This window comes from Mustela lutreola, chromosome 12 (genome assembly GCF_030435805.1).
Source record: "Mustela lutreola isolate mMusLut2 chromosome 12, mMusLut2.pri, whole genome shotgun sequence".
Lineage (NCBI taxonomy): Eukaryota > Metazoa > Chordata > Mammalia > Carnivora > Mustelidae > Mustela > Mustela lutreola.
The window spans coordinates 800,650-813,452 of NC_081301.1; the positions used below are offsets into that span (position 1 = coordinate 800,650).

General features: G+C 63.8%; 1 protein-coding gene across 1 annotated transcript; it reads left to right on the forward strand.

The window, feature by feature from the left end:
- Window positions 1-4,478: 4,478 nt before the first annotated feature.
- SAPCD2 (suppressor APC domain containing 2) lies at window positions 4,479-11,638 on the forward strand. Its single transcript, XM_059143226.1, has 6 exons — window positions 4,479-5,049; window positions 7,571-7,683; window positions 8,111-8,257; window positions 8,530-8,637; window positions 8,761-8,877; window positions 8,949-11,638. Exons 1-6 carry the CDS (start codon window positions 4,494-4,496, stop codon window positions 9,075-9,077), a joined length of 1,170 nt encoding a protein of 389 aa, XP_058999209.1. The 5' UTR covers window positions 4,479-4,493; the 3' UTR covers window positions 9,078-11,638.
- The last annotated feature ends 1,165 nt before the right edge of the window (window positions 11,639-12,803 follow it).

Genomic DNA, 12,803 nt, shown 5'->3' on the forward strand with positions numbered 1-12,803 from the left:
GATCCAGCGGGCGGTGACGACCCCGGAGGGGCGGGACCGGGCCGCCCCGCCTCGACCCCGCCCCCGAGCGCCCCGAGCGCCCCGCCCCTGTCCGGCTGTGACCCCGCCCCTGTCCGGGATCTCGCCCGCCGCACCCTGAGGAGGGGCCCCGAGGCAGGGCGCTAGGGACGCCTGAGGCTTACGGTCCGGGGAAGCCCCTCCCGGGTCCCGCGAGCTCCCCGGCCCGGGCGCGTGAGGGCTGCCTTCGGCTCCACTGCACCCCGCTCTGAACCCACAGCCCTGCCGTCCGGGCACCCGAGGGCGAGGCTGGGGTCTGTCCCCGCACGTGGCCGTGTTGGACCGCGACTGCTGGCGGCTGGGCCGAGCCAGACCATCGGTAGAGTCGGGAGTCTAGAGGCCACCCAGGACCCCCAAGAAGGCCGCCCTGCCGCCTTGGGGGCTCCCTCCTCATTGCCGGGTACCCGGAACGGCTCAGGAGCGGCCCTTCGCCCAGTCACATTATGTTAACTATCAGACTTTAAATATCTTGCTGTTTATTTAAAAATGTATTGATCAATTGATATAGACATCTTACTGTTTATAAACGCCCTTGGGGAAAATGGAGAGTAACTTTGGCCATTTGGGGATAAAGCTTTCTTCTAAAAAATTAGTTTTTTTTAAGTCTAAAAGCAATACATGTACAGAGTTAAAACAAATTCAAATGGCACTTTGGGACCCAAAACGAAAAGTAACATCTTTCTTAGGCCTGCCGCAGCTAAGCCCTGTTCAGGCAACTGTGTCTCCCCGCACGTGGGTTCTACACAAAGGGACTCCCACAAACCCCCTTCCTGGGTTAGGACGTCCAGCTTCCCACAGCCCCCCGGGGGGCCCACTAGAAGTCCTGGTGGACCCGAAAGAAGTTACCTTCCAAGGATAACCTTGGGCCTGCCTCTGGGCCTTCGCACTTGCTGTTCCTCCTGCCTGGGCTACTCTTTCCCAGAAAGTGACTTCCCGGCCCACTTCTCCAGGTCTCTGCTCCTGTGTTGCCTCCCTGGGGAGACGCTCCCAGGTCACGCTGGCTCAGACAGCATCCTCCCATTCGTCTCTGTTCCTTCCTGCTTTGCTTCTCTCTCTCTTTTTTTTTTTTTAAGATTTTATTTATTTATTTGACAGAGAGGGATCACAAGTAGGCAGAGAGGCAGGCAGAGAGAGAGAGGGGGAAGCAGGCTCCCTGCTGAGCAGAGAGCCCGATGCAGGACTCGATCCCAGGACCCTGAGATCATGACCTGAGCCGAAGGCAGCGGCTTAACCCACTGAGCCACCCAGGCGCCCTGCCTTCCTGCTTTTCTGTGTTCTCCACTGCCCAAGTGCCCCAAGGAAGGGAAACTCCGACAGCTGGAGGTAATTTGGTTCACTGCTCTGCCCCTTCACCTTAGATCAATGCCCAGCACACAGTATGTGCTCAGTAAATGTTTGTGGAATGAATGAACGAGTGTTGGAGCCCACACCTAGCTCAGTGCCTGCGCTACATCAAACGTTCAGGGAGCGCTTGCTGAATGAACAAATGGTCTGCTTCAATAGTTTGGGTAGCCGAAGGGCACATGTTAGAGGTGGAGGTGCGCGTGGGGGGTAGGGAGCCCAGCAGCAGAGTGGGGGCTAGAGTCCAGAGGGCTCTCAGCCCCTCATATGTGCCCTTGAAGGCAGGTATCACATGATCTCAAAGCTCATCCTCAGAATGGCCCCCAAATCTCGCTTCAAGTTGCGGTGTGGGGCTGAGATCAGAAGGATTCGGACAGTTGAGGCTGGGCAGCCAGAGGCACCTGAAGGGCCAGAGAAGGAGAGCTGGCCCACCTGGACAGATGGCAGGGGCTGCCAGTGAGGGACAGGTGAGTAACAAGCTCCTGGAGAGCCTGGCAAAGGTGGGTTTGTGGCCCAGGAGTCACCTCCCTTGTGCCCCGGGGCTTCATCCAGAGGGTTCAGGCGAGCCAGGGTCCAGAGGCCAGCACAGGCCCCCAGTTGTGCCTGCAGCATGGGGACCAGAGAACCTGGAACAGGCACAGGGACTGTCTAAGGGGACAGAGGGCTCCACTGTCCACCTCCACGGAGCTCCAAGCTGGCACAGTAAGAACGTAATTACAGCTGGGACTGGCACCTCAAAAACCACAAGGGCCCCACTTGGGCTGGGGGTCTGGGAAGACCCTGGGGGTGACAGTGACACTGAAAGGTGCGGAGCTAGGAAAGTGTTGGGTCAGGCTGGAAAGTGGGGTAGAAGGAGGAAGTGGTCAGAATGCAGGATGGGAAGTACACGAGGACCATGCCTCAGTCCCACCCCCACAGCTGGCACTGACTCCAGTGTCTTCGTACCTTCCAGCAGTGCCTCGCCAGAGAAGCCCATCAAGAAACCCACAGACCCAGGGCCTCCTGTCCCATGGTTCCTGATGCTCGGAGAAGACCTTCTTTTTTCAGCACGGTGGGCTCAGGCTCGCAGGGGCCTGGCCTGGGTGTGGTTGCCCCACTGTCCCACTGTCTGTAGCAGCAAGGCTTGCTGCTGCTGACCACTGGTCTCCACACCCCCAAGAACTCCCACAGAGCTGTCTCCAGGCCTCCCCATCCCACCTAAGGGTGGGGCATTTCCACTGTGACTTCCAGGATGAGGCTTCCCATGTGTGGGCTACCCACCAAGCCTCCAGTGTGGGCCAGACCGATTCTAGACTGTGGGGTGGCCCTGTCCTACTTCCAGAAAGCACAGGGAGGCACACATGGGGAGAGAAGCACCATCACGAGAAGAAGGCAGCCTCATGCTGTGAAGATCAGGACACATCACTTTCAAGGTGTGGGTCAGGTGCCCGAGTGAAGCGTCAAAGGATGCAGAGTGATCAGCCCGGAGCAGAGAGGGAAAGGGTGTTCCCGGTGGGAGAGCTACTGTGTGCAAGGGCCCAGAGGTGGGGGCGGTTGCGGATCCTAAGCATGGGGGCCCCGGGCAGGCTGTGCTGGAAGGAGAGTAGGAGAGGGAGACAACGGCGGATCAAACAGCTTGAAATGCTGGAACTTTGTCCCGTCCTGTCACTAAAGGGGAAGGCAGGGGTGGATCGGACTCCATGGGGAACCCCAGGCTCCAGCTTTCTAGGTCCTTCCAAAATTCCTTACCACAATGGAACCCCAACTTCAAGGGCTGTGAAATTAATAAAGGGAAGCCTCGTTTAAAACGGAGTCAGGAAGCCCTGATGGGAGGAGCTCTCAGGAACAGAGCACCTGGCCCCGCTGACCTCGCATTCTTGGGCAGGAGGAAATTCAATTCACTACCCTAACAGGAGGAAGTTCTCTCTTTTTTTTTTTTTTTTTTTTTTTAAGATTTTATTTATTTATTTGACAGAGAGAGATCACAAGTAGGCAGACAGGCAGGCAGAGAGAGGAGGAAGCAGGCTCCCTGCTGAGCAGAGAGCCTGATGTGGGGCTCGATCCCAGGACCCTGAGATCATGACCTGAGCCGAAGGCAGAGGCTTAACCCACTGAGCCACCCAGGCGCCCGGAAGTTCTTTTCTTGAAGACACCGCCAGCTAAGCCCCAGCCCCCTCCCAGACTGGCCAGACAGAAGGACTGGATCCTGGCTGGAAATGAAGCAGGGGCCACTGGGGACACAGGGCTGCCTGGCTGGCCTGAAGAGTCGGAGCCACTGGAGAAAGTGTCCAGCCAGAGGAAGAGGCCGGAGCAGAGGACTTTGGAAGCGGAGGAGAGCTGGTCGGCAGATGGGGATCTGGGGACACAGGAAAAAGTGGCTTTGTTCTGCCGTAGGCAGGAAAGGGCAGGCTATCCCCAGGGACAAGGCGAGGAGCTAGCAGCAGTGTGGACAGAGAGGCCTCTGTGAGGGGAAGCGCCCAGCTGGCGGGAGCCCATAGACCTCTTGGGACTGTCCCGGTAAATGGGCCCCAGAGGCGGGGTGCCTGGGCCAGGAGACCCCGAGCAGGGAGCGAAGAGTCCCCAGGGAAGCCAGACGGGGAAGGTGACTCCCTGGAGGAGGTGTGCTTCCCGTCCTTACCCCCGCGAGGTCACCGGGGACAGATTTTCCGTAGGCCCCGCCCCTCGGAGAGGGCCGAACCGCGGCGAGAGGGCTGCGGGTGGCAGGGGGAGCAGAAAGGGGTCCGCTCCGGGGTCCCTCCCCGACCCGCGAGGCCGAGGGGAGGCCGAGCTGCGGGACCCAGGCTCCCCACGCCGCCCGCCGGGGCGGGGCCTCGGCGCTCCCCGGCCGCAGCCCGCACGGCGGCGGGAGCGCGCGGGGCGGGGCCCGCGGGGGAAAATCAAACCAGGCTGGCGGCCTCTCAGCCAATCCGAGAGCAGACGGGCCTGCTTCGGCCAATGGCCGCCGCGGATGCTAATGAGCGCCGACGCCACGAGGAGGGTCCATTCAAAAAGTCGCCGCTATTGTCGCGGCGGGACGGAGCCTGGGCCGCGGCCGGGGACGCCGCCGGGGTCGGAGCCGGGGCCGCAGCCGGGGCCGCAGCCGGCGGCGGCCGCCCATGGCCGGAGCCGCGATGGCCGAGGCGGGCCGCGGGCCGCCGGCCGCGCCGGGCACCGAGGGGCTGCCGCGCGCCTTCCTGCAGAGCCTGCGCACCCTGTTCGACATCCTGGACGACCGGCGGCGCGGCTGCGTGCACCTGCGCGAGATCGAGTCCCGCTGGCAGGGCGCCGACGCGCACGAGCTGCCCCGCGGCGTGCTGGAGGGCCTGCGCCGGGTGGCCCCGGCCAGCGGCTACCTGACCTTCGAGCGCTTCGTGGCCGGCCTGCGCACCTCGCTGCTGAGCGCCGACGGCGGCCCGCGGGGCCAGGCGCGCGCCCCGGCCCGGGGGGGCTGCCCGACGCGGCCCGGGGGTCCGCCGCCGCCGCCGCGCCTGATGTTCGCGCCGGCCGACGAGCCGCGGACGGTCCTGGAGAGGAAGCCCCTACCCCTGGGCTCGCGGCCCCCGGCGGCCGGCCCCGGCGGCGCGGCCCGGAGCCTGGAGAAGCTGTGCGGGCCCGCGGAGCCCGAGCGGCCCCAGGGCGCGGCGCTGGAGCGGAGCCCGAGCGCGGACGCTGGTGAGTGCGGGGCGGCCCGCGGCCCCGCCTGGTAGCTGCCCTCCGCCCCCCACCCTGCCGCCGACCCCCGCGACCTGAGCCTCAGGCCGGAGCCGGAGAGGTGCTGCGGGTGCTTCTCGTGCCGCAGGGGGCGGAGGCGGGCCGCCGAGTGAGCCCGAGGGCCGTGAGCGCCCAGAGGGAAGGGGCCTCTTGCCTTTCCCGGTGTGCTGCGAGGCCAGGAGGCAGGGAGCCCCTCCTCCGCCACCGTGGGGGAGGCCACCGGGGCCAAGGGGCTGGGGGGTGACTCCAGACTTCCCCAGGAAGTCGCCCTACCCAGCCAGCGCTGAGCACTGGGGATTCCTGCCCCACACCTGGAGAGACACTAAGGCCCTCAGTCGCCTCTCGGATTACAGCCTAGGCTGAGGAGTTTGCCTCTAGTTCAGAGGAGAGAGGGTCCCCCGCACTGAGAAGGCCCCTTCCATCTTTCTTGGGTCCTTACTTTGGCAGCTCTACCAAGAGGGCTGGGCTCACTGCCTCCCCCACGAGGCAGGATGGACTCTCCCAGGAAGACCTGGAGGGGTTGCCAGGAAGCTTGACATGGTAGGTGGGTCTCCAGCCCAGTCTTCAAGGCCTATCAGGCTGACACCAGAGAAGGACCCAAATGCAGCAAACTACTCCCTGCCCCTGCCCCTATCTGAGGGGGTGGCCAGCTGGGTTCTTGCCTGGCTTCCGTGCAGTGGGCAGTGACAGGAAGATGGCTGGATGACCCCTGTGGGCCCCTCCAGTGTCTGCTCTGGGAATAGCAGCTGCCTTACGGATGGGGTGGGGTCCCCTTCCCACAACGCATTCTGCCTCCGTGCAGCACCCCCACCACTGCAACGGCCAGCCCTTCCTGTGCCTCCACCGCCCCGCCGGCCTCACTGGGCCTCTGCCCCAACCTTGCCCGTATTTCCCAGCCCCGTGACTGGCTCCCAGGCTCTGTGGCAAAGCTGTCCCCCAGCCCGTCACAGGGTGGGGGCTCTCCCTGCTACTCAGTGGCCAGCCCCTCTATAACCGTGGTCTGTGGAGGCGGGAGGGCACTCCTGGGTGCATGGCTGGAGCCGTCCCCAAGGCTCCACATACCTGAAAATCAGCGTGGGGTTGGGGTTTGGGGACCTCCGACTTGTGGCCCAGCCATGCTCTGTCCTGGGGCCCTGGGTGGCCCGAGGTCACCTGCTGTGCCTTCCTGAGGATTCGACACAGGGCTGGGCAGGTGACACGTGCTCATCATGGGGCAGCTTGAGGCTCAGGCCAGCCTCTCACTGTCCCCTTTACAGACAGAGGCCCAGACCCAGAGGCGTGGCATGTGCGTGGAGTCCAAATCGGCACTCCTAGATCCCCCAGCTTCCCAGGAAGGGAGAGACCCCCACCCCGGGGATCCAGGGCCCCCTTCTTTGGCGCTATTGGAGCTCAGTGCACCCAGACCCAGTGGGTACAGGCTGCTGGCTCAGGCCCAGATGGGTTCAGGGCTGCCTGCACCTGCTGGTCATCCACCCAGGGTGCTGTCATCTGAAGTTGCCCCCAGACCAAGCCCAGGTGTTCTGCGGCAGTTCCCCGCCCCCCAGCCTCCCTCCACTGTATCTTCTCTGCCCGCCGTGTAGCACAGGCAGGTTGGGACGTGATTTCTGGGCTTGCTTATAGCCTGTCCGCCGAGGCTGCCTGGAGGCCTGCCCTGTCACCTGGTGCCGACCCGGTGGACGTGTCCGCTTCTTGCATCACCCCCCACCCCCCTTAGCCATTGCTGGGGGCATAGCCTGTGAGGCTGAGCCCGGTGTAGGAGGACAAGGCCAGGGATCCACTCCCCGCCTCTTGGGTCGTCCTGCATACACTCCCATCCCCCAGGGAAGCCAGCTGGACCTGCTGGCTCTTCACCCCCAAGCCGACTCCGCTGCAGGGGTCCCTAAGCCGTAGGAGCTACTAGGTTACGTCAGAGTGAGGTGTATGCCGGCCCAAGGTCGTGTTTTACCCTTCCTGGGAGGAGTTCGGTCTGGGCCCTCCCACTTCACCGGCTCGGACTCTAGTCACCCTTAAAGGCCCTGGCAGACAAGGAGAGCTGGGAAGCCCGGGGCCCTGCTCGCTCACCCTATTCCCTTTGAGCCCCTGCAGGGTACACAAGTCCTCTGGGCACCGGGGGGGGGGATGCCCAAACTGGGCGATGCGCTTGCCCTTGGGCACTCATGCTGGGGCACTCTGTGGGCACACACATCTCTGTTGTGTGTACAAACCTGCAGCCTCAAGGGCCACACGGCCCTCCCAGTATGGGGGTGTGGGGATCGAGTGAGGAACTGGACCCCACAGAGGCAAGGTGTGTACAGGGCTAGGCAGTGGCCTAGGGATGGGTTGAGATGGGGGGGCTCTGTGCAGAGGCCCCAAATTGCCCATGAGCATGCCCAGAGGCATGTCGTCCTGGACACCCAGCTTTGCACTGCCAGGCTTGGGGTGGAGGTGTTGGGCCTGACTAGGCAGGCCTGGAAACGAGCCAGAGTCTTGCCTCCCTCCACAGGTGCACTGGCCTGCAGGCCCCGGGAGCTCGGCCTGGGCGATGCCCTTCGGGTTCCCCGTGCCCGAGGGGAGCGTCGGAGGCACACCATCACCAACGGCGTGGACTGTGACCTGGTGGGTGAGGGCTCTGGGGGATTGTCCATGTTGCCTGGGATGGGACTTGGCCCACACGCTTGGTCTCCTGGACCAACCCTCCTCCTGGGAGGTAGCCACCAAGCCTGGGTTCCGGGGGGGCTGGCATGGCAGTTGGTTATAAACATGTCTCCCCTCGCGGGCTTGAATCCACTGGAGGGACGGCTCAAGGCCAGATGAAGAAGGCCTTCAGGGAGGAGGGGGCCTGGGTGTGCGGCGGCTTGCGGAGCACGCACGGCCCCTCCCCAGAACGGCCCAGCTCGCCTGCTCCCCGGGAGAAGGTGCGCAGGGGGTGAGGGCAGGTGGTGTCCTATGGGGTGCAGGTGTGGGCAGGTCAGCGCTGGTGGGGCTGGTCTGCCGTGTGTGGCCGGGGTTCCTCATGAGCACGTGGCCTCCCCACGCGTGGCAGCTGAAGCAGATGCAGGAGCTGGAGCAGGAGAAGGAGGTGCTGCTGCAGGGCCTGGAGATGATGGCGCGCGGCCGCGACTGGTACCAGCAGCAGCTCCAGCGTGTGCGGGAGCGCCGGCGCCGCCTGGGCCAGAGCAGGGCCCGCGCCGTGAGTGCTGCCCCAGGGCTGCCCGTCCCTGTCCTGAGACCCATCGTGAGCACGGGTGGTGCCAGGGTGCTGGGACCCCTCCAACACACACGCACTGCGCATGCCCTGGGGCAGGCGTCCCCCAGCGGTGACACCCGTGGGCTCCCTGTCTGCTCTGAGCAGTCACTCAGGTTGGGGCCGGGAGCGGCCCCTGTGAGGGTCCCCCCGGGGCACGGTGGCTGATCTGTGGCCGGTCCTGCTCGATGACTTCCCCTCTCCTACTTCCCTCCCAGGACGTGGGCGCTGAGGGGAGCCCCCTCCCGCTGGGCCGGCTGCTGCCCAAGGTACAGGAGGTGGCCCGGTGCCTGGGGGAGCTGCTGGCTGCGGCCTGTGCCGGCCGGGTGAGTGTCCCCTGTGCCACCCAGCACCTGTGCCCAGTGTGGGGCCACCCCTCCCCCTTGCCCTGGAGGCTGTGCCCGGGGATGCCAGGCCCGCTTGACCTGCTTGACCATGCCCTCCCGCAGGCTCCGCCCTCATTGTCCTCAGGGCCCCCGTGCCTGGCCCCCTCCTCACCTTCAGCCCCGGGCTGGCAGCAGCAGACCGTGCTCATGTTGAAGGAGCAGAACCGGCTCCTCACCCAGGTGAGTGCGGGGAGGGCTGAGGGTGGGGGCCGGAGGCCTGCGGGACCCTGACCGACCTCCTACCTGCCCAGGAGGTGACGGACAAGAGTGAGCGGATCACGCAGCTGGAGCAGGAGAAATCTGCGCTGATCAAGCAGCTGTTTGAGGCGCGCGCGCTCAGCCAGCAGGACGCCGGGCCCTTGGACTCCACCTTCCTCTAGCTGCTGGGGGGCCCTGACCCGCTCTCGGCCTGCCGTGGTGGTCAGCACGCGCAGGCCCCTCTCTGAGCCCCACTGGGCTGAAGACCACCTGACTGGCCTGGGCCCAGTTTCTGTCCCCTCGCACCATCTGGGCTCCCCTGCAGCCCCCAGCGGAGCCGGTGGGTGGGCCGTGCGCGAGAGCACTCCGCGGCCCCAGAAACGGGCTCCCTCCTGGCCTCGGGGGGCTGAACCGGGCTGGGGCTGCATTGTGCTGACAGCCTGAAGCTGTGCAGTCGCCGTCAGTGGACCGCGGGAGACACCACCCAGTGTTTGCCGGATCTCAGGCAGCTCTGCCATGGTCACAGGTGGCCTGGCCTCTCTGACCTGGGGTGTCCAGTAGAAGGTGTTGGTCCCACTAGGCTGCACTTCTGGCCGCAGCCAGCAGAGGGTGCCTCGTACACAACGCCTGGAACTGCCCAGCCGTGGCCAGGGCCAGGGCTGGTCTCCTGCGATGTGCGGCCTGGGGCCCAGCAGGAGATTGGGTCCAGGAGCCCAAGGCCATCTTCCCTCCCTGAGGGGCTGATGGAAGGGGTGTCTGGTCCTGGGGGAGCTCCGGGGGTGAGCTCTCAGAGTTCACACCTGGGCGGAGGCGGCCTGCCTGCTCCCCCTCACCGACCCCAGGCCTTAAAACAACTTGGGTTAATGCTCACGAGCCCGCAGAGCGGCCTGTGACCCATGCTCTGGGCCTTGGGCCCACCAGGCACCCTGGCCAGGGCAGGATACAGTCAACAGGGCAGCTGTGGTGCGCCCCTCCCCCAGGGAGGTCTGTCCCCACAAGAGATGTCAGCATGGGCCTCCCAGGTGAGCCCCCCAGGTCCCCTGCCAGGGCCTGCTCACATGACTCGAGGTTCCCAGGTGTAGGGACCGCCCTGTTCCCACCCCTAGCTTGGCATCAGACTTGGAAACCCAGAGGGCTCAGGAAGAGATGAGGCAGGGCCCTTGTCAGAGACAACTCCCCAGCCCTATACCAGGCCCCCCAGAGGGGAGCCTCCACCCCAGGAGGGGCCTTGTGAGCTGGGCCCCAGTCCCCACAGGAACTCACCTCCCACACTGAGGACAGGACATCCCCGTTGGGTTGTGCAGTGGGGGGCACCAGGCATGGGGTGAGTATGGAGAGACCCCATAAACCCAGGGAGTTTAGGCACGTGGACTCCCACGGCCACAAAGGGTCCTGGCTGCGGAGGAGGGGTCCCAGGTGCAGAGCAGCTGTTGGCTCCCTGCCAGCTCCAGCTCTGGGCTCCCCACACCGTGCTCAGGGCTTACAGAGGGTGGGGGACTGTCCAGCATGCAAGCTGCCCTCCTTGGAGGATGGGGTAGGGCTCTTCTGGGGCCCCAAAGACCCCCAGGCCTAGACCCATGCAGGCTCTAGGGGAGGGGAACCAAGAGGGGGAGTGGGGCCCTGAAAGGTGAGACAGGGCCCCCAGCACCCTTTGGGACATTCAGGGCAAGGGCCAGTCCCGGAGAAATCGTCCCCGCTGGCCGTCTGAGACCCGCCCACCAGGAGCTCTTGGACCCGCTCTTCACCCTTCCTCCCAAGACCAGTCCCTCCGCACCAGCCCAGACCCTGAGCCCACCGTCGCGCTCAGAGTCCCTTCACGGGCTCTCCAAGTGCAACCAGTGACCTTTCCAAACCTGAGCACTAACCCCGCCCCTGCTCTTAACCCTCCCGTGCCCCTGTCACTCAGGGCAGCCCCCAGGCTCAGCCTCCACCGCCCTCCCCAGGCAGGGCCGGTAGCCGGCCCCCAGCCCGGCAGCCAGCCTCCACCTCTGGTCTTTGCAAAGGTCTCCTAGAACACCCCCTCCCCGCCTCACCCCGCTCACCCGGACCCAACCCTCCTCAGAACCCAGCAACGGGAGGGGCTGTAACACTGAAGGAGGCTGCCTCTGGGGGGCAGCGGTGTCCCCTGCGGCGTCTGCCCCGCCTGGGGCTTCTGCGTTCCCTCTGCTGTGCTTGCGTGGCCCACCCCGTCGGTCTTTCACTGGGAGAACTTCCGCGGAGAGGGCCCCTCCGGCGGCCAGCGGACCCTTCCGCCCTTGTCCACGGTGCTCCGTCTGCGGTCCTCTCTGCTGGCGGTCTGAAGCCAGGCACCTGTGGGCCCGGACACAAGAGAAGAAACCCAGGTGGCCCCAGGCTGGCAGGTCCCAGACTGCTGGCAGAAGCACTGGTGACACCCGGGGCTAAGTCGGGGTGGGGGGTGCTGTCTTGCTGTGACGGTGACGCCATCCCCGGGCTGCACCCTCCGTCGTGACAACTGAAATGTCTCAAGGTGTTGCCAAATGTCCGAAGGCGGGCGGTGGTCTAAACGTCCCTGATTGGGAATCGCTGTCCCAGGGTCTCCTGTAGGTCAAGTCCAAGGAAAACAAGCATCTGAGTTAAGCTTGTCCACCCACTGGGAGCGCGCCCACCGCAAGAGCCAACAGAAAGAACAGATTCTGTACATATTTCAGATATTGGAATTATCAGAGAATATGCAGTAACTTTTATATGTTGAAAGAAATAAAAGAGATTCTTGAAATATAAACCAGGAATCACCTTCATGGTTTGTTGTTCTGGGAAAGTGTGAGCTGAGTCGGTAAAGACGCACAAGGAAGCAGGGAACAGCAAACAGCCCGTGGGAGTGACACTGACCTTGAAATTAAAAACTCAGGTGGGGGGCGACTGGGGGGCTCAGTGGGCTAAAGCCTCTGCCTTCGGCTCAGGTCATGATCTCAGGGTCCTGGGATGGGGCTCTGCTCAGCAGGGAGCCTGCTTCCCCCTCTCTCTCTGCCTGCCTCTCTGCCTCCTTGTGATCTCTGTCTGTCAAATAGATATTAAAAAAAAAAAAAACAAAAAACAAACTCAGGTGGACTCAGCCTCCAATGGAGATCTTCAGCTGGAGACTCCGTGAACCAGGAGAGCTTAGGACAGGAAGGAGAACGGGCCCAGCGGGTCAAGGGCACTCCCCTGCCTGCACTCCCAGAAGAGGACAAGGAAGGCAGGGCGCTGCAGGACGGAAAGTGGCTTCGGGTTTTCCAGAACGGTCTAACAACCCCAGTTCTCTGATCCAGAAATCCCAACAAATGCCGGCCAGGCTGGGTAGGAAGAAATGCACCTTTTCTCTCACAAGATCATGAAAGAACCCGAGGACGAAAGCAGTTGCCCACCGGGAGCTCGTCAGAGGCCGGCGGGAGAGGGCGGCGGCCTCCACCCAGAGGAACGCTTTCCTGACAGAAGGCTACATAAAGGAAAACATTTCCTCCTCCCACACCCCAAAACGGGAGCTTGCCACCCACGGGAATTCACGAAAGGAAACTCTGGAGAAAGGACTTCAGGAAAAAGGCCCAAGTCAAGAAGGAGCCCTAAATAAGGGTGAGTCAGCTACCGCCGCGGGATGACCTACCTTGAGGCTCAGTGCTGTAAAGCAATGGCTGTTTCCTCGTGGGTGCAGACCTCAGGAGTGGTCACCCTGGGCGGTCCAGCCTGGGAAGTTCTGGGGCCGCAGGTGAGGTGTCTGCAGGGGCCACCATCAGGAAGGGCCGGCTTCCAGCAAGGCACCCTCACAGAGCTGTTGGCCCAGCACCTGGGTTCCTCGTGTCCATGTCCTCACGGCACTGTGTCCGCTTCCCCTAGCACAGATGACCCAGGAGCGGCCCTTAGGAGAGAGCCACCCGTCTGGGAGGACCTGGGCTCAGGGGTCCCTGAGTCAC